Here is a 21,521-nt window from a genome sequence, read left to right on the forward strand (position 1 = left end):
TGCTCCTCTGTTTTTCTTTTCTCCTTCTAGGACTCTTATGGTACATGTGTTGGTATACTTAAGACTGTCCTACAGGTTACTTAGGCTCTGCTCATTTTTATTCATTCTTCTTTCTGTCTTCTTCTAGGACTGAATAATTTCATTGGTCTTATCTTCCCATTTGCTGATTTTTTTCCTCTGCTTGCTGTAATCTGATGTTGAACTGCACTAGTGAATTTTTTTTCATTTTAATTATGCTAGTATTCAACTCTAAAATTTGCTTGGTTCCTTATTATAATATTTTTTCCTTATTGATATTCTTATTTTGTTCATACATTCCCCACTCACCATTTCTTTGTAATTTCCTTTAGTTTTTTGAGACAGTTAATTTAACATCTTTGAGTAGTAATTCCACTCTCTGGGCTTCCTCAAGGATGTTTTAGTCCAATCCTATTTTTCCTGTGAATGATTCATACTTTGCTCTTTTTGGGTGCAGTGTAATTTTTTATTGAGACCTGGACATTCTTATTACTATAATGGGTATTTAAATCTGTTACACTTCAGTGATTGCTGATTTTTGCTTGTTGAATGCTAGAGTCATCCATTTGTGATATTTCCAAACTATTTTGCAAAGTGTATACTTCTTTTTGTGTGGGATCACAAGTTTCTGTTTTTTTTTTTTTTAAGATTTTATTTATTTATTTATGAGAGACACAGAGAAGCACAGAGACATAGGCAGAGGGAGAAGCAGGTTCCCCACAAGGAACCTGATGCGGGACTTGATCCTGGACCCTGGGATCATGCACTGAGCCGAAGGCAGACACTCAACTGCTGAGCCACCCAGGTGCCCCTCAAATTTCTGTTCTTATTTCTGCAATCAGTTGGTAGCCTGAGAAAGATTTTTTCCTTAAATATCTGGCTCAGAAAGACGGACAGAAAAGAATTTTATCTTTTTTAATGTTCCAGTAGACACCATCAGTAGAAACCACTGCTGCAAGATGACTGAACTGATATAAGTTAGGTGTCTGTGCTGGTCCCTCAAGGCACTGCCAGACCAATAAAATCCATAACTCCAAATTTTAGAAGGATGTGATCCCAACTATCCCTCCTGATGCATCAACTTCAGAAACATGGGCTCCTAATCCCCAATGCTGTGGAGGGAAGGATTGAGGAACTGAGGGAAGGTGGTTGTTTACACGTGTTGTAGACTTAGGAAGGATCAACATCCTCTTCCTTCATGTACTTACCTGTTTGTTACAAGAGTTTGATAAGGTTCTAGATTTCTAAAATGGTTCATTACAATTGCTCTTTACAGCTCAATTTTTACTTTGGGGGAGGAACTGAGCTCTAGATCTTCCTGTTTCTCCATTTTGCATCAGTGATGCTTTTGAACTGCAAATTTGATTTAAATTTGTTTTAAATTTGATTAAGACCAGTTTACCAATTTTTTATTTTAGTGGTGCCTGGGTGGCTCAGATGGTTAAGCATCTGCCTTTGGCTCAGGCCATGATCCTGGGGTCCTAGAATCCAGCCCCACATCAGGCTCCTTGCTGAGCATGAAGTCTGCTTCTCCCTTTGCCCCTCCTCCTGCTTATGTGCATGCAGCGTGCACATTCCCTCTCTCAAATAACAAAATCTTAAAAATTTAAAAAATATTTTATCGTGACTTTGATGTCATATTCAAATTTTTTGCATAAACCATGGTGACTCCTGTGTTTAGCATGGCTGGATGGCAGACCTTTGGAGTATAGGCAGGCCACAGAGAGCCTGGTAGGGGCAGCATAACATGGCTTGGTAAGAACTGCCCAGGGAGTACAAGTGAGCTGTGTGGGGCTTACCAAGGGAACAAGTATATCACTGCCAGCAAGAAGCCTTTGGGGTGATAGTTTCCATATCAAGAGGGCTGCAGAAAAGCCATCTCCAGGCTGAGTTTGCTGATGCTGCAAGTTTGCTTAAGGACTACATGTCCCCGGCACTTGACTGATTAAATTTCTACTGAATGTCCTCACACCCGTGCCATTGACCCACCTTGCAGCAGCTAGAATTCGCAGGAAAGCTCTTTATCCTATAGTGTCTCTTCATTGCCCTCTATTAAGAAAATTTAACAGTTTCATGTTCATTTTGAAGGAGAAATGCTCATAGAAATTCTGTTATTACACACATGATATCAGATGTTATTTAAATTAATAGACCATCCTTTGAGGGTTGAAATTTTATGTTATAAAAATATCAGTCCTTAGTATAATCATTATTAAAAACCTCCAATCTAGAGATCTTATTAAGTAGAAAATTGAGTACTATTTATATAATCCCTGAGATGAAACTTCTAGGGCCTCCTAAGTAGAAATTACTCTACATCAGTTCAATTCCATTGCACACCCAAGGAAATGAGAGTGTCTCTTTAATCTATTATGGATTATCCCACATTTTTTGGTAATATTTTACTTACTTATTTGAGAGAGAGCACAAGAAGAAGGAGAAGGAGAAGCAGGCTCCCTACTGAGCAGGGAGCCTGATGTGGGGCTCCATCCCCAGGACCCTGGGATCGTGACCTGAGCTGAAGGCAGCCACATAACCCACTGAGCCTCCCTGGCACCCTGAGTTTCGTCAGTCTAATAGTCAGTTGTATAAGTAATAGAAATAATTTTATTTAGGGGTACCTGGCTCACTTGGTGGAGCATGCAATTCTTGATCTTGAGGTTGCGAGTTACAGACCTATGTTGCATGTAGAGATTACTTAATAAAAAAAATCTTAAAAAAAGAATTTAAAAGTATTTTGTATTTGTCTTGAGTACAAACATACTTTAAAAATTATTAAGTAGGGGATCCCTGGGTGTCTCAGCGGTTTAGCGCCTGCCTTTGGCCCAGGGTGTGATCCTGGAGTCCCAGGATCAAGTCCCACGTTGGGCTCCCGGCATGGAGCCTGCTTCTCCCTCCTCCTGTGTCTCTGCCCCTCTCTCTCTATGTCTATCATAAATAAATAAATAAATCTTTAAAAAAAAATATTAAGTAGTCCTCTGGTTACCAGAAACACAATTCATGTAACTTTTTTGTGTTTCAGAAACCTTTTTCCAAAAAGGACAAAGGAACTCAAATCAGTTGTCCATAGTGCTCCTGGTTGGAAATTATTTGGTAAAGTCCCTCCCAGAGAGAATCTTCAGAAAACTTCCAAAATCATTCAACAGGTAAGTACTAATATAGTCATGTGGTTTGTCTTAGTGTTTCAAATATTTTTTGATAACTAATCATATTCCACTTTCATTCATACTTTTTCTACATAAAAAATTGGGGGATTATTAGATATTTGTAGTAATGTAAATTTTTTTTTAATCATGCACATATTTTCAGTTATCTTTTATGGTTGTGAAAATTCTCTAAAGTGATAGAACATTGGTTTTTTTCACCCTAGTTTTTCCTTGCAGAGCTTTTTGGCTTGTTTGTTTCCTTCTTCTTAGCTAAGCACTCTTACCACATACTTTGATTTCTAGTGGCATATGGTTGCCAGTGGTGCAGAATTGTCAATTGATGAAACAGAAAGCAAAAACTGAGTAAATTTTGAGGTTGAACTCTGTTTTTGATCACTTTTCTAGTGTTCTGCCTAAACCAAGGACTTTGTGAGATGGGTGGGTATATAATCTGTTTCTAGTAATTTTGGAGCCAGTTCTTCTACTATCTGTATTAATATCCATATTCTGAAGCTCTTAAGAATTTTAGATATTTGGCTTTAAAACTTGACTCCATTAGTACTAGGATATCAGTGAGACTGGATCAATTTACAGGCATTTTTAAGTTCTGAGAAGTTGTTGCTCAGGAGATACGTATGTACTGCATTTCCTGTTTCTCTCCTTCCCATTCGGAGTTTTTCAGATTCAACACAATCATCATGTATAAAAATAATCACATTAAGACAATAATCATCATTCAAATTGGATAAAATATCTTTCAATCTTCCATTAAGGATTTAATAGTGCCTCTTATTGCTTAAAGAGAAACTGGTTTCCCAAGTAATACAAGAAAATTTTTAGATCTTTAAAAACTTTGTTGTAGTTAATTTTATTTACAATTAAAATATTGACTAGTTTATAAAGGTGCTGGGACTTAGAACTGTAGTGTTGTGTTTTGCAGCCTGTGAGCCCAGGTACCCCATGTGCTGCAGCTAATGCAGAGGGGAACAGTGGCAGACTCATTGATATTCCACGTGTGTTGGGATACAGCACAGACCATTATCTTCAGATTATACACAATTTCAACATTAAATGGCATTATGTTTTTTTTCTGGCATATCTTTGTGAATCTGGTTTTCTGAGATTGCTGTGATGAAAATCAGATACTATGCAAAGATCAATGTTCAACAGGAAATGAGCGTGATCGTGTCCAGTCTGATTTCAAGATTTGTAAAATTAGAGTGCACCACAAGCATACATGCCTAATAAGTAATTGTGGTTATTTAAGAATGAAAACCTTTTTCCCTTCAATTTATATGTATTATTTTTTCAAATGACTACTAAGTGTTAGGACAGAAATCCTTATTAAATTGTTGGACATAACTATTTATTAAACAGAATATTTAGGCATTTCTGTTGGTTTAGGGGAAGTTGTGAAAAAAATTATTGGTACTCTAAGGGTACTGTTAACCAAGAAACTAGGAATTTTTGCTATCTCAACATCTTAAATTTTAACTTTTTTATAAAGTCTGAAAGTAACTTTTCTTGTCTAGAGTTTTTCAGAAGACCAAGTTCGCCCTCTAGAGGCAAAACAGTGGTCTTGCTATTGAAGGTTTGTATTCTTGACTTTATGATAGTTTATGTTAAATATGCATGTGCATACTTTTATATCTTTATGTAAACTAACATTCTGCCATAGGTCTCTAAATTACTGGTTGGATAATTTTCTGTTTACTTATATGCTGTATACGTTTTAATTAGTTTTCATTTTGGAAAGTTAAGACCACATTCTTTCTTTTTCATATATATTGTGTGAAAATTTGATGAGTGCTCAGGGAAAAAACAACTCTTATTTTTATGTGGGAAGAGAGAGTGGAGTTTAAATGCAGTTGCTGTCCTCTATAGTCCTTTGTCTGGCCTTTTACAAATGATGTTATCTCCTACCTGCTACTTTTAGTTTTTGAATGTTCCAGCAATGTGGAGGTACTAGTGTGTATTTTGGTGCCTTTTCCATGATTGTTTGTTTGCTGGGAGGTCTGGTAGATAGTGAAGTCTTTTTTCTTCTGATCCTTTTCCACCCTCAAAATATGTAATCTCCCTTTGGATGGAACCTATTTCTGCATCTCCCTGTCTGCTTTTTCTTTCCCTATTTCTGTGTATGTTCTCTCATCCTCATTTGTCTGACTTCGCTCCCCTTTTTCCTGCAGTTGTCATTTTCAAAGTGGGCATGATTTTCTTTTAATAGTAACAGCAAATTTATAACTTTGTGTCTCTGTTGTTTCCACAGCCCTGACTTTTAAACTGTAAAATATTAATGAATATAAAAGTATATTTGAGATCCTTTACCATTTACTCCTTTTGAATGAATGCTATATGTTCAGAGTCAGAAATAAAAAGTGAAAGTATTACCAGTAAAGACGTGAGGAATGTTAGGGCATGTCTTTATTTTCTTTTTTTAAAAAAATATTTAATTTATTTATTTGAGAGAGAGAGAGCAGGAGCAGGGAGAGGGAGGGTGCTGGGAGGAGCAGAGGGAGAGGGAGAAGCATATTCCCTACTAGGCAGGGAGCCCAACACAGAATTTGATCCTAGAACTCTGGGATCATGACCTGAGCTGAAGGCAGATGCTTAATGGGCCGAGCCACCCAGGCTCCTCAGAACACATCTTTCATGTTTTAGGGCAGGGCTTTATGCTATTCAGGCTATAGAAAATGAAGGTTGCTTAGTAATTCCAGTGTAAAAGTACCTGAAAAAGTGAGGCAGTGCTAAAAGTACAAAACAAAAGTACATTCTGCTGGGCTTTCTAAGGATTCCTTACTTGCAAAAAAAAAAAAAAAAAAAAAAAGGATTCCTTACTTGCTTTTTGATTGGCATAATAGTAAGTTTTACTGAGAGATTAGAGGAGGAGTAGTATCTCATAGGATAATAATTTTTTAAAGCAGATATTCAGAAAGGAGTTGATATATTCTTAAGTATGATTATATTATTGGGCCAGAATTTTCTTTTTAGTGGAAAGATCTATAAGATTATAAAGTAACTGTATGGAAAAGTAAGATTTTATTTATAAACTTTTTTCCTAAATTATTAATTACACAATTAACACATGATTGCATTCTCTATAAAGTATAAAACATTATAGGAAGATATGTTTCATTTCACTTCCCCCTCACATTTTTAGGCCTTTTAAAATTCACTTTTTGTGTGGAAGCACATATAATTGTATGTGTATATTTTTACATATGTGGTGTTATCTATATTTTTATAATTAATTTTAAGTACAGGATATTACTCTATATAATTTTTTTTGCTTTATTTATATTTACATGTTTTGCACCCTTGGCTTTTCAGAGATACATGAAGTTCATAAGTGGAAGATATTTGTAGGTTATTTTTTAAATTTTTATTATAGTAAATTTATTAAAGTTCTGATCAATTATAGTGCTTTCATGTTAGGATAAAGCAACATAAAAATCATTTTAGGGTAACAGCAAAGTCAAACTTATGTTTGGCATTTAACTTGAATCAATTCCCAAATCATATGAATATTCATAATATTATTTTATGAGGATTATCACATGTGTTCTCTTGCAGGTGTGAAATTCCTGCTTGTGGCCTTTTGAACCAGTTGGTGAGCCATATTAAGAATTGCATCTATTAATTATAAATAGTATTTCAGTTATATTGTATTCAATTGACCTAAGTTTTTGGTTTTTCTAAATTAATTGGCCAAAGTTGGAGTGTAGCTACATTGTCTTATGACCTCCAAACTGCAAGTAAGAATGATTACAAATAAGCCATGTTATGTATAATTGTAACATGATTGCAATCTAGATTGAATATACCCTATTTATGTCAAACTGACAGATTTTTTTTTGCTGGATACTGTTTTTATATTGGCATCTTGAAATAAGCGAATGAGGTTATAGTACTTAGATGATGTTTCCAGTTTTTCATCACTCCTTTTTCTGAGTGAAGTTTCAGTTGAGAGGTTGAATCACTTTCACAAAGCTTTTGACAGGTAAGGGAAAAAAAGTTTTAAGATACTAACTGAACTCTTAATCTGAGCACTTCAAAATGTATTAAAAATCGGGATCCCTGGGTGGCGCAGCGGTTTGGCGCCTGCCTTTGGCCCAGGGCGTGATCCTGGAGACCCGGGATCGAATCCCACGTCAGGCTCCCGGTGCATGGAGCCTGCTTCTCCCTCTGCCTGTGTCCCTGCGCCTCCCTCTCTCTCTCTCTCTCTCTCTCTCTGTGACTATCATAAATTAAAAAAAAAAAAAAAAAAAAAAAAAAAAAAAAAATGTATTAAAAATCTAAAAGAGTAGGTCACTTTCCTCAGTTAAGCCATTGCCTTTGAAATGTTTTACTGCAGGAACAATAACATTATGAAAAGGACTAGAATATGTGTGCTTTGTGAGCAATACTTAAATATACAACATTGTGAAGGTGTTAGAGTTTAATATTGTGGTTAATAACTTGATTGGTGTGTGCAGCATTAGAATACTTGAAAACAGTTTGTTGGCTTTAATTATGCTTAAATATAGGTACCTTCAGTGTAAAATTTGAGTAGTGCAAAAAGTACCTACTTCCTTATTTGTGGTTAAATTGTGGAGGGGCTAGACTATGTTCAGAATTTATTTTTGAAGAGTCCTTAAAATTGTTACACCCTTGTGTGTTTCATTTTCACTTTTGTTTACCTAGGTAATGTCACCTTGAGAAGGTAGTCAGTAACTACCTTTCCAGCTGCATGTGTGTTCTTTGTTTTATAGTTAATGATAAATTATTGTCTTTCTTCCTCATTGTTAATAAACTGATTTCATAGAAGTTAATTTGTATGGTCTGAGAAAGGCATTCATAATAGCTCAGCCTGTGCTTCTTGGAGAGGAGAAAAGTATAAGCCTTAAGAGAAAGCTTACTTTAGTTGAAGAAAACTAAAAGAATAAAAGCAGAAAATTCTCACAAATTGAACTGTGCAGGATTTGGAGGAAAGTTTTTTTGATCTCAGAGACAGAGACTTGGAAAAGGGTTATAGTCTGAAAATACTGACTACTTGTTATTTGATTCTGTAAATTCAGTTTGTGTCAAAGTTATATTAAAAGTTTTATTTTGTCTTTATGTTAGACTTGAATATTACATTAGGCATCAAATTAGATGAAACAAACAAAATTGTTCTAATAACTATACCAAAATGAAGTTTACTAAGGTATTCCTGTATGCCAAAGGGTCATGAAATGTTTTGTCCCAAGGTATCATTTAAGGTTTAGTTATGCGATGGATTTTATTTCTCCTGATTCACAGACTCTGGAATAAAATTTAGAGTCAGTAAAGGCATCATAATTGGCTTTATCCTCTCTGCTCCAAGCTTGATGGTTTCCCTGGCTTTTGGATCAAGTTGTGTAAGAGAGCCTCTTTATCTTGGGCAGGCATGGTCTTGAGGTGGTAGGGAGGTCTGTCTACATGGGGAGTTACTTCCATTTCTGAAATAATATTCTGGCTATCTATAAACTATTCATAGCATATAGAAATATGAGGGTTTACTTATTGATGCAGCTTTAACATTAACTCCTTTAGGAGAGGTGTTCTCACTGTCTATTGAAATTCAAAGTCAAGTAGGTTTATGTCAGGCTCTTTTGGTTTTCATGTTATCTTTGGAAGAGAAGCTCCTATTTTATTCTTTCTTCTCCCCAGTTCAGTATTTTACTTCTTTAAGAAGCTATTCAAAGACTCTGGCCACCCTCCCTTTGAACCCATAGTCTGATCTTTTCTCACATTGCCGTCCTAGTCACCTTCTTTCTGGTAGGTATCTTTAGCTACAGGGCCCACAGCATCAAAGTGTCGCAGAATACCATTCTGCTACCAGCTCACCATGTGACTTCATGTTAGCAAACTCTAAGCCTTTTCTCTAGCAGAAATTGAAGGATAAAATTCTTGAACAGATTCTAAGATTCTTCTCTAAGATTGTCTGGCTTTTGTTTCAATAAATGCATAATTCAACATACATTGACATGTATTATATAATAGGTATGGCTTGAGTTCTTGGGATGTAAATAAATATGAGTCCTAGTCTTTGAATTATTCTAGTATAACTATGAGGCAAGGCAAAGCTTTATATATAATTTTAATGATTTTGAGTGCTGTAGTACTTTGTCAACAAAGTATGAAGAGTACACATATGAAAGAAAGTACTATTCTTTCATATTGTCTTCTGAAGTATGCTAACTAGTAGGAGTTTATAAGGTAGACAAGATGGGGAAGGCCATTCCAGAAAGAGGAAATTGAACAAGCAAGCAGGAATCAACAAGATTTGTTTAGTTAGTAGGCCAGTATATCAGGGATATAGGATAGATGGTGAAAGGTCATTAGCCACAAGATTAGAGAGTTGGGTTTTATCCAAAATACTTTTAAATAAGGTACTGAGACATCAAATTCATATATTAGAAAAGTAATTCTGGAGGTATTATATAAACTAAATTAGAAAAGAGTGGGTTGGCAAACAAGGATATTAAGATTTATTGTAATAGTCTATGATTCTGGTTGCTAAATACAGTGGATTACCTAGAGAATGTGTTAAAAATACAGCCCCATACATTGAGTTCCTAATGTCAGATTTGTGTTTTTCAATTCTTGTGTTTCTAGTTGGCTCTTTTTCAAATCTGCTATATCACTTTTTACAGTTTACAGTTCCCTGCTGAAATTTCAAGCTTGGCCTTTATCTCCTTAAACATAGTAAGTATAGTTGTTTCATAGCCTGTGTCTGATAACTCCAGTGTCTGCAAATTCTGTAGGTCTGTTTTTTTTATTTTTTTAAATTTATTTATGATAGTCACACACAGAGAGAGAGAGAGAGAGAGAGAGAGAGAGAGGCAGAGACACAGGCAGAGGGAGAAGCAGGCTCCATGCACCGGGAGCCCGATGTGGGATTCGATCCCGGGTCTCCAGGATCGCACCCTGGGCCAAAGGCAGGCGCTAAACTGCTGCGCCACCCAGGGATCCCTGTAGGTCTGTTTATATTGAAAATTATTTCTGCTAGTTTTTTTTTTAAGATTAATTTACTCGCGCGCGCGTGCGAGAGAGAGAGAGAGAGAGAGAGAGAGAGAAAGCAGGTATGAATAGGGGGAGGGGCAGAGGGAAAAGGAGAGAGAATCTCAAGCAGACTCCTTTCCGGGTGCCAAGTTCCACATGAGGCTCCCAACTTATGACCTGAGCTAAAATCAAGAGTTGACCTGAGCTTAAATTCAAGAGTTGGGGGCCTAACCAACTGAGCCTCCCAGATGCCCCTCTGCTAGTTTTTGTTAGATGCTACTTTATCTCTGCATGCCTAGTTACCTTTGCTTGGGTATTGGATATAATATTTGGAACATATATATAGAAAACAACTTGAAGGCTATCATCCTTGAGAGATTTTAATTTATGTCTCTCAGGTACCTGATGGTACTAGCTATCTAGTTTTTTCTTCCTTTAAGATGAGCAGAGCTCAGATGCCGTCTGTTTTGGCCATTTTTCTTATTAAGTTGAAAACATTTTTGGGGGCAGCCCGGGTGGCTCAGCGGTTTGGCGCCACCTTCAGCTCAAGGTGTGGTTCTGGAGATCTGGGATCAAGTCCCATGTCAGGCTCCCTGCATGGAATGGAGCCTGCTTCTCCCTCTGCCTGTGTCTGTACCTCTCTCTCTATCTCTCATGAATATATAAATAAAATATTTTTTTTAAAAAAAACCGTTTTGGATTATTAAATCAACTTTTCATTCCTGGGATAAACTCGCAATTAGTCAAAGTCATCATTCATTTTGTATGTTGCTGGATTTGATTTGCATATATATATTTTTTAAAGATTTATTTATTTATTCATTAGAGAGAGAGAGAGTCAGAGACACACACAGGCAGAGAGAGAAGCAGGCTTCATGCAGGGAGCCCAATGTGGGGCTCGATCCCCAGACGCAGGATCATGCCCTGAGCCAAAGGCAGATGCTCAACCACTGAGCCACCCAGGTGTCCCTAATTGATAAACTTCTTTAGAGTATTTTTGGATTCATAACAAAATTGAGCAAAAAGTATAGAGAATTTCTGTATACCTCCTGTCCCACACAGGCACAAACTTCCATGCTGTTGATTTCCTATACCACTGTTTTGTACCTTTGTTAACAATCAGTGAATCTACACTGACACATCATAATCATCCAAAGTCCATAGTTTACATTAGGGTATACTCCTGGCGTTGTGTACATTTGAAGAGTTTGACAAATGTATAATGACACTATAGTATCATAATTTCACTTTATTCATTAATGAATAAAGCTGCTATAAACATCTGCAATTTTTTTATGGATATAAGTTTTCATTTCATTTGGGTAAATGCCAAGGATTCTGATTGCTGGATCATATTGTAAAGATATGTTTAGTTTTATAATAAATAGCTAAACTGTATTCCAAAGTGGATGTACCATTTTTCATTCCCATCAGCAGTAAATGAGAATTCTATTGCTCCTCATCCTCATCGGCATTTGGTGTTGTCAGTGTTTTGGATTTTGGGCATTCTAATAGGCATGTAGTAGTATCCTATTGTTGTTTTAACTTTCAATTCCCTATTAACATATGAGGTGGAGCATCTTATGTTTACTATATATCTTCTTTAATAAGGTATCTCTTCAGATCTTTTGCCATTTTTTAACTGGATTGTTCATTTTATAACAGTAAGGACAAGGCATCTCGGTGGCTCAGTCAATTAAGTGTCCAACTTTTGATTTTGGCTCAGGTCATCTCATTCGTCAGATTGAGCCCTATGTTGGGCTCTGTGCTGATAAGTAGGGAGGGAGTCTACTAGAGATTCTCTTCCTTTCCCTCTGCATCTCCCACACTTGCTTGTTCACACTTTCTCTATAAATAGGTAAATTTTTCATATATATGTATAAGAAGAACAGAACTCAGTAGACTTTTAAGAGTTTTTTGTATATTTTGTCTAATAGTTCTGTATCAGATACATTTTTTGCAAGTATTTCCTGCCAGTTTGTGGCTTGTCTTCTCATTTTCTTATAGCATCTTTAACAAAGCAGAAGTTTTTCATTTTAATCAAGTTCTGTTTCTCACTGATTTCTTTCATGGATTGTTCTTTTGGTGTTACAGAAAAATTATCATCATGACCAAGGTCATTTAGGTTTTCTCCTGTCTTCTAGGAGTTTTATAGTTGGGTATTTTTTGTTGTTGTTTTTTTTTAATGTCTATTGAGTTTTGTTTTTTTTTTTTTAAGATTTTAATTTATTTATTCATGAGAGACGCAGAGGGAGGAGCGGGCTCCCTGCAAGGAACCTGATGTGGGACTTGATTCCAGGACCCTTTGCCCTGAGCCAAAGGCAGACACTCAACCACTGAGCCACCCAGGCTTCCCTATTGAGTTAATTTTTATGAATGATAAAAGTCTTTATCTAAATTCATTTTTTTTGCATGTGGATGTCCAGTTATTCACCGTTTGTTGACAAGACTGTCTTTGTTTGATTTTGTTGCCTTTGCTCTTTTGTCAAAGACTAGTTGACTGTATTTATGTGGGTCTATTTCTAAGCTGTCTGTTCTGTCCCATTGATATATTTGTCTTTTCTTTTGTCAGCACCACACTATCTTGATTATTGCAGTTTTATAGTAAGTCTTGAAGACAGGTAGTATCAATCTTCTACCTTTATTTGTCTCCTTCAATATTAAGTTTGCTATTCTGGGTCTTTTGCCTCTATCTATAAACTTTAGAATCACTTTGTTAATACCCACAAAATAACTTCCTAGTATTTTGATTGAGATTATGTTGAATTAATAAATTTGAGAAGAACTGACCTCTTGTCAATACTGACTCTTCCTGACTAAAAACATATCGTATCTCCCCATTTATTTTGTTCTTTTTGATATCTTTCAACAGAGTTTTATAGATTTCCACTTGTAGATCATGTACATATTTTGTTAGATTTATGCCTATATCATTCTTTTGGATGCTTATGTATAAATGCATTTTAAATTTCAAATTCCATATGTTTATTGCTGACAAATAGGAAAGCAATTGGCTTTCCTTATATCCTGCAACCTTGCTATAATCTCTTGTTAGTTCCAGGAGTTTGTTGATTTGTTCAGATTTTCTACAATGATAATCATGGCATCTGCAAACAAAGAGAGTTTTTATTTTTTCCTTCTCTATCAGTATACTTTTTATTTCCTTTTCTTGTTTTATTGCATGAAGTAGGACTTCTATTTAAAGTTGACAGGCAATGGTGGGAGGGGATATATACTTGTGTTCTTGATTGTAGTAACAAAACTTTGAGTTTCTCACCATTAGATATACTAGGTCCAGATTTTTTTTTTTTGCTATTATTTAAAAAGTGTGTGTGTGTGTGTGTGTGTGTGTGTTGTTCCATTATATCTCTGATCATTTCTTTGGGATAACTTTTTTCTTTTTAAATTTTATTTTTTAAATTTATTTTTATTGCAATATAGTTGACACAATGTTACATTAGTTTCAAGTGTTCAACATAATGAATTGATAGTTATGTTATGCTGTGCTCACCATAGTATAGCTACCACCTGTCACTGTGCTATTACTAGCTACAGATTTTTAGTAGATATTATTTATCAGGTTGAGAAAGTATCCTTTAATTCCTAGTTTACTGAGTTTTTGTTAGGAACGTGTTGAATTTTGTCAAATACTTTTTCTGTATTTATATGATCATTTGGTTTTTCTTTAGCCTGTTGATATGATGGATTATATTAATTGACTCTAAAATGTTGAGTCAGTCAGCCTTGCATACCTGGGGTAAATAAATTCCCCTTGGTTGTTGTGTATAATCCTTTTTAGACATTGTTGGATTCAATTTGCTAATATTTCATGGAGGATATTTGCATCAATATTCATGTGAGTTATTGGTCTATAATTTTCTTATGGTGTCTTTTTGCATGTTTTGATATTAGGATAATGCTGGCTTCATAGATTAAGTTAGGAAGTAATACTCCTTTTTTAAAAAAAATTTATTTATTTATGATAGTCACAGAGAGAGAGAGAGAGAGAGAGAGAGAGAGAGAGAGGCAGAGACATAGGCTGATGGAGAAGCAGGGTCCATGCACCAGGAGCCCGACGTGGGATTCGATCCCGGGTCTCCAGGATCGCGCCCTGGGCCAAAGGCAGGCGCTAAACCACTGCGCCACCCAGGGATCCCAGTAATACTCCTTCTTCTGTCTTCTGGAAGAGATTAGAAAATTGGTATAATTTCTTCCTTATATGTTTGGTAGAATTCACCAGTGAAGCCATCTGAGCCAGGTGCTTTCTGTTTTGGAAGGTAATTACTGATTCAGTCCTCCTTCTCTCTTTCCTTGCCTTCTTTTCTCTTGCTTCTCCTTCCTTTCCTTCTTTCTTTTCTTTCCAGAGTTATTAGGCTGATTCAGTTTTTTTAAACAGATAATAAGCTTTTCAGATTATCTATTTCTTATGAGTTTTAGCAGATTGTATCTTTAAAAAATTGATCCATTACATCTGAGTTACCAAATTTATGGGCATCTGGTTGTTCATAATATTCCTTTAATGACCATCAGATCTGTAGTGATGTTCCATCTTTGATTTCTGATATTTGTAGTTTTTGTCTCTTTCTCTTTTCTTTTTTCTTAGCCTAACTGGAAGCTGTGTCTTCATTGATTTTTCTGCCTCCTGGGTCTGTCAATTCTGATAGTGGGGTTTGGAGCCTCTACATATAATAGTGGATTCATCTGTTTTCTCCTATAGTTTTTTCACTTTTTGCTTCAAAATTTTGATATCTATTGTTCAGTGCATACACATTAAGGATTTTTATGTCTTCTTGGAATATTGACCCCTTTACCATTATATAATGCCTCTTTTTTATATCCCTGATAACTTTTCTTTCTCTGAAGTTTGCTCTTTCTGAAATTAATATAGCTATTTCTACTTTATGTCTTAGCATGGTATGTCTTTTTCTGTCCCTTTACATTTAATTTATAAATGTCTTTATATTTAAGTAGATTTCTTGTAGACATTGTTAGCTCTTATTTTTTGATCCCACTTCTTTATTTTTTTTAAGATTTTATTTATTCATGAGAGACAGAGAGAGAGAGAGAGAGGCAGAGACACAGGCAGAGGGAGAAGCAGGCTCCATGCAGGGAGCCTGACGTGGGAAATCTATCCTGGGTCCCGAGGATCATGCCTTGGGCTAAACCCCACGCTAAACTGCTGAGCCACCCAGGCTGCCCGATCCCACTTCTTTTTTTGGTATATTTAGACCATTCATATTTGAAATGATTGTCGATGTTGTTTGGATTAGTATCTTGTTCTTCATACTTCTTTTTGTCTTCTAATCTTTTGCTGCCCTTTGTTGTTTTAATAAAAAAATTTATTCTAATTTCTAGTCTTAGCATATCAGTTATACTTCCTTTAAAAATTTCATTAGTGTTTGTCCTAGAGTTTGCAATATGATTTCATTTACAGCTAATCCAAATTCATTTTCAAATAACTTATACTATTTCACAGGAACTGCGAGTACCTTATAGTAAAAAATTCCCAGGGTGTCTAGGTGGCTTAGTCAGTTAAGCATCTGATTTTGGCTTGGGTTATGATCCCTGGGTCCTGGGATTGAGCCCTGCATCAGGCTTCCTGCTCAACTAGGAGTCTGCTTCTCTGTCTTCCTCTGCCCCTTCCCACTGTGCATCTCTCTTTCTCTCTCTCAAATAAAAATCTTTAAAGACACAAATTCCGCCCTTCCATCCCCTGTATCCTTGCTGTCATTTCATTTCACTTGTATGTAAGCACGTATAATTATGGATGTATGTATATACACATACACACACACACACACATATATATATAAATGCATTTGTAATTGAATATATCATTATTTTGAACCAACTGTTATCTATTAGATCAGTTAAGAATAATAAAAATAAAAACCTTTATTTTACCTTTATATGTTTCTTCCTGATGCTCTTCCTTTCTTTGTATTCAAAAAAAGTTTTTGACCTATATGATTTTCCTCCTCTCTAAAGAGCTTCTTTTAACATTTCTTGCAAGGCAGATCTAGGTAGCAGATCCCTTCAATTTTCTTTTAATCTTTATTTTTATATTTATTTAATTTGCTTTTGAGGGATGCCTGGGTGGCTCAGCGGTTGAGCGTCTGCCTTCGGCTCAGGGCATGATCCCTGTCCTGGGATTTAGTTCCACATCGGGCTCCCTGGGAGGAGCCTGCTTCTCTCTCTGACTCTCTCTCTGTATCTCATGGATAAATAAATAAAATCTTTAAAATAATAATAATAATAATAATAATAATTTCCTTTTGAAGGATCATTTCACAAAATACAAAATTTCAGGTCATTGCATTTTTTTCTTTCAACACTTTAAATGTTTCTTGTTTCTTCTTGTATGGTTTCTGAGAAGTTGAATGTAATTCTTATCTTGGCTTCTCTATAGGGAAAGAGATTATTTTTTCCTTCCGTGGCTTCTTTCAAGATTTTTTTCTTTATCTTTGTTTTTTTGCAATTTAAATATGATCTGCCTAAGCATAGTTTTTTTTTTTAGGGGGGGGCCTTTATTCTGTTTGATGATCTGTAGTTTGGTGGTTGACATTAATTTGGGGAAATTTGCTCCTTTTAATATTCCATTACACATAAATACTTTTGTAGTTGTCCCATAGTCCTTGGATACTCTTTTTTTTTTTTTTCCCCTAGTCTGTTCTCTATGTCAGTTTTAGAGGTTTCTATTGAGATATCTTTAAGCTCAGAGATTCTTTTCTCAGCTGGTAGATAGTCCTATCTACTAATGAGCCTATTAAAAGCATTCTTCGGGGATACCTGAGTGGCTCAGTGGTTGAGCATCTTCCTTTGGCTCAGGTCATGATCCCAGGGTCCTGTGATCGAGTCCCACATCAGGTTCCTTATGGGGAGCCTGCTTCTCCCTCTGCTTATGTCTCTGCCTCTCTGTTTCTTTCATGAATGGATAAATAAAATCTTTAAGAAAATGCACTCTTCATTTCTGTTGTAGGTTTATTTTTTTATCTTTCACATTTTTTCATTCTTAAGATTTCTCTTTCTCTTATATTGTCCATCTGTTCTTGCATGTTTACTTTTTTCATTAATACCTTTACATATCAATCATTGTATTTAAAAATTCTTTGTCTACTAGTTCTAACATTCCTGCCATATCTGACTCTGATTCTGATGCTCATTCAGTTTCTTTAAACTGTTTTTTGCTTTTTATTATGCCTTACAACTTTTTATTGAAAGATGGACACAATGTGCTGAGTAAAAGGAACTATAGTAAATAGATAAATAGACCCTTAGTAATATAGTAGTAAGGTGGCTTGGGGAGGGAAAGTTCTATACTCTTATGATTAAACCTCAGTCTTTTGATGATTTTGTGTCTTTGGATTGTGAACTTTACCAGTATGTCTTAGTCTCCATCTCCCCTTAGGTGGGAGAGGATGGCTAGAGTGGGCTGAAGTTGGGTGTTTCCTTCCCCCCAGGTAAATTAGGCTTTGATAAAACCCCAACAGATTACTCTCTGATAAAATAGTTTCTTCTGAGAACGAACCTTTTTAAGGAAAACAGATGCTCTAGTTATTTCAAAATAGTTCCTTTCAGTTAATAATCAAAATCTATGAAGAACTTATCAAACTCAATACCCAAAGAACAAATAATCCAATCAAAATGGGCAGAGATACGTGAACAGACATTTCTCCAAAGAAGACATACAAACGACCAACAGACACATGAAAAAATGTTCAACATCACTCTGCATCAGGGAAATACAAATCAAAACCACAATGAGATACTGCCTCACACCAGTCAGAATGGCTAAAATTAACAAATCAGGAAACAACAGATGTTATTAAGGTATAAATTTCCCTCTAGCCATGCTTTAGCTGTATTCCACAAGTTTCAGTATTTTCATTTCAAATGTTTTCTCTTTTTCTTTATTTCTTTTACTAATGATTATTTAGAAGTTTATCATTTTAATTTTCTAATATTTCACAATTTGCCAGATAAGTTTCTGTAAATGATTTCTAATTTAATTCTGTTACGGTCATATAATATACATTATGCAATTACAGTCTTTTTTAATTTGAGACTTGTTTTATGTGTCAGACAGAGCTTGTTTTAGTGAATATTCCTTCTGCACTTGAAAAGATTGTGCATTCTGCAGATTTTGGCAGTGAGTTATATAAATGTCAATTAGGTCTTACTAGATAGTGTTTTTCAAGTCCTGTATAATTTGCTGATTTTCTGTTTATTCTGTGAATTACTGAAAGAGGAATAATAAAATCACCACAATCTACTTTGCTGTTTTTCCTTTTGCTACACATGTAGCTTTTTTTGTCTTCTTGATGAATCAACCTATGAAGTTTTTGTCTGACTTTAATTTAGCCACTGAAGCTTGCTTTCAGTTAGTGGTTGCATGATACTTGTTTTTCTATTCTTTTTTACTCATCTTTAAAGTGGGTTTCTTATATAACATGTATTTGAATCTATTGTATACTGTCTGATATGCTGAGCTTTTTATGTATAAGTGTCATTTAATGTCATAATTGATGTGACTTGTTTTAAATTTACCATCTTGCTATTTCTTTTCAAATTGTCCCATCTGGCCTTTGTTTCTTTTTTCCTCTTTTCCTGCCTTCTTTTGGATTAAGTGAGTATTTTCAGTACTCCACTTTATTTCCATTATTAGTTTATTAGATATGCCTTTTAGTTTTTTAGTGATTGATTTGACCAACAGTTCTCAAGTGTTTAAGTTTCACAGATCCTTTGGATTTGTAGTGATTAGAGACCTCAAAGAATTTTTGCTTAAGATGATTATCAGTTATTACTATACCCAAAATTAAAACTGAAAAATGTGTAAGTATTTATTAATTCATTTAAAAATAATAATAGTAAAATCATTACATGTTAACATAAGTAACATTTATGTTAACTGTATTTTTAAAAATCTGTTAAAAAAAAAAACTGGTGGGAAGAGTGGCATTGTTTTACCTTTTTTCCCCCTTCTTTGAAGTCTGGCTTAATAAAAGGCTAGATTATATATCTATTCTTGCTTTCAATTTCTTGCTATATGTTGTTTGGTTTATATCTGGGAAGAAAATCTGGCCTTAAACAGATAATGTAGATAGTGTTAAAAACAAAATTCAGTTGAGTAACTGTGAAGGTCTAATTGGCTTTATTAAGCAGTTTATTAATCGCATAGCATCCCTTTCACAGCATAGCTCCGAGGAGCTCTGAGGAGCTTTACAAAATGGAAGTTTTTTATAGGAAGAAAGGTGGGACAAGACATTATTAGCAAAATAAAAGAAAGGATTATTTCAGGCCAAGTTGCCTTTCTTTAGGGATGACCCCTTGTAGGGTCTTATGATGAGGATTATTACTTCATTTTCCTTGGGGAATGGAGGTGGGAAGAATGGAGAGGGCCCATGTGACAGATTACCCCATTTGGTAATGACCAGAAAATTCCTGTCTGATTAAGACTACATTTCTCGGGCAGGTTAAAACTGCAGTTAGGTTAGTTATCAAACCCTGTGTGGTCTAAATGATTCCATTTTGGTCCTGTGGTTTTCTTTTTGTAAAGGGAAGAACATTTTAAAAGCCTTTTCAGTTATTTGTGGATATTCTTTGTCACACTCAAACTATCAAGTGGTAGTCTCTTAAAGGTAAGTTATATTGTGGAATCTGAAAATATATAACTCTGCAATATTAAAATCCATTGTTCTCTCCTGCACTTTGGATGTTTTTACCCCATGTGGTTTCATAATATCATACATTGATCATTTGGAACATACTGGTTTACCATATTGCAGATCATTTAAATGTAATATTTTATTATACAGTATTTAAAAATTATAGTAATATCACCACTGATTTCATCTAAAAATTTATTGAAAACTGTCAAACATATGGTGGCATTTATAAGTTTGCTGAATTTCAATTTCCCTTGAAAGATTGACTTTTATTATTGACAATAATTATTCAGTTGCTTTTCTTGAAATCGTTACTTCACTTCATCATTTTTTGTTTTAATAAACATTATATTGGAATAAGTTTAGATTTATAGAAAGGTTGAGAAGAAAATACAGAGTGTTCCTGTATATTCATTCATTTTTCATTAATGGTAACTCTACTAGCATTATTCTGGGCTTTGTCAAAACTAAGGAATTTATATTGGTATATTGCTGATAACTAAACTCCAGATTTCATTTGGATTTCACCAGTTTTCCTACTTATATCCTTTTACTGTTTCAGGATCCAATCCAAAATAAAATACCATATTGTATTTTGTTACCATGTTTCTTTGTCTCTGTGGACTTTGACAATTTCTCGATTTTTCCTTGTTTTTATGACCTTGACACTTTTGAGTGGTACACTTTTCAGGTGTTTTCCAGCATGTTCCTTACGAGAAAAACTACTATTTTCTCTCTCTCCTTAATATTTCTGACACCAACTGGGTAGGATTCCCCCCCCCCCCCCCCCGCATGGTGACCAATTCTTTTGACAGCAGTGCGGTGTTCTACAATTGAATTCACTTCTGACGCTATTTACTTGGAGTCAGTGTCAGATTCCACAGGTTAAGTTTTTTTAATGTTACTTCAGCACTAGGAGAGCTAATGTTAATACACTGACAAACTATGAATATAGTTTTGACTTTGCAGGCCCAATAAAAGCATCTCTGGGACACTGTTGAGAACTGCTGCAGTAGGGCTTATGATACTTTCTCATAGTCTACCCTCAATAGTGTTTTGTCACTTTGTGTATGATGTAATAACCTTACAACAGCATATTGCCATTCTTTGTCTTCTCATTTCTGTGCTGTAAACCCCTTCATACGGTGATAATATTTTTGCTTTCAGTAGCTCTGTATCTTTTAAAAATATCCTTTAAGTGAGGGGCACCTGTTGGTTCCGCGGTTGAGCATCTGCCTTTGGCTTAGGTCGTGATCCCAGGATCCTGGGATCAAGTCCTGCATCAGCCCCCCCCCCCCCCCCCCCCCCCCCCCCAGGGAACCTGCTTCTCCCTCTGCCTAAGTCTCTGCCTCTCTGTGTCTCTCATGAATAAATAAATAAATAAATAATCTTTTTAAGAAAAATGTTTAAGTGACTTTTATATTTTTGTCCTTTATGTCTTTTCCAAAATGTCTTTTTATATTTTTCCATATTTTACTATTTTCATGCTTTTCATTTCTTTGTATAAGCCCCTTTTTTCATATGATACAGTCCTTCTGCCTGAAAATTTTCATTTAAATACAGTTCAGAAAAAAAAAAATAAATAAATAAATAAATACAGTTCAGGTCTACTGACAACAGATTCTTTCAGCTTTTGTCTGAAAAATGTTACTATGCTTTTGGGTTTTTGTTTTTTTGAGTAAACTCTGTG

The 21,521-nt window shown here is 35.2% G+C and overlaps 1 protein-coding gene across 6 annotated transcripts in view; it reads left to right on the forward strand.

Annotated features, from left to right (window-relative positions):
* Positions 1–21,521, forward strand: part of TBC1D12 (TBC1 domain family member 12) — a 122,911-nt gene that overhangs the window by 56,442 nt on the left and 44,948 nt on the right. For 2 of the 6 annotated variants that reach the window (XM_038578234.1, XM_038578237.1), the window contains 3 exons: positions 3,041–3,164; positions 6,735–6,771; positions 9,818–9,869. Coding sequence is in view for 1 of the 6 variants with exons in the window: in XM_038578233.1 (XP_038434161.1) it covers positions 3,041–3,164 (124 nt within the window). In the remaining 5 variants the exon portion in view is untranslated. Of the gene's footprint in view, positions 1–3,040; positions 3,165–4,696; positions 4,756–6,734; positions 6,772–9,817; positions 9,870–21,521 lie in introns of those variants that run through there. The other 4 variants (XM_038578235.1, XM_038578236.1, XM_038578238.1 and 1 more) reach the window with 4 other exon arrangements.

Source organism: Canis lupus, chromosome 28, assembly GCF_011100685.1.
Source record: "Canis lupus familiaris isolate Mischka breed German Shepherd chromosome 28, alternate assembly UU_Cfam_GSD_1.0, whole genome shotgun sequence".
In the NCBI taxonomy this organism is placed as follows: domain Eukaryota; kingdom Metazoa; phylum Chordata; class Mammalia; order Carnivora; family Canidae; genus Canis; species Canis lupus.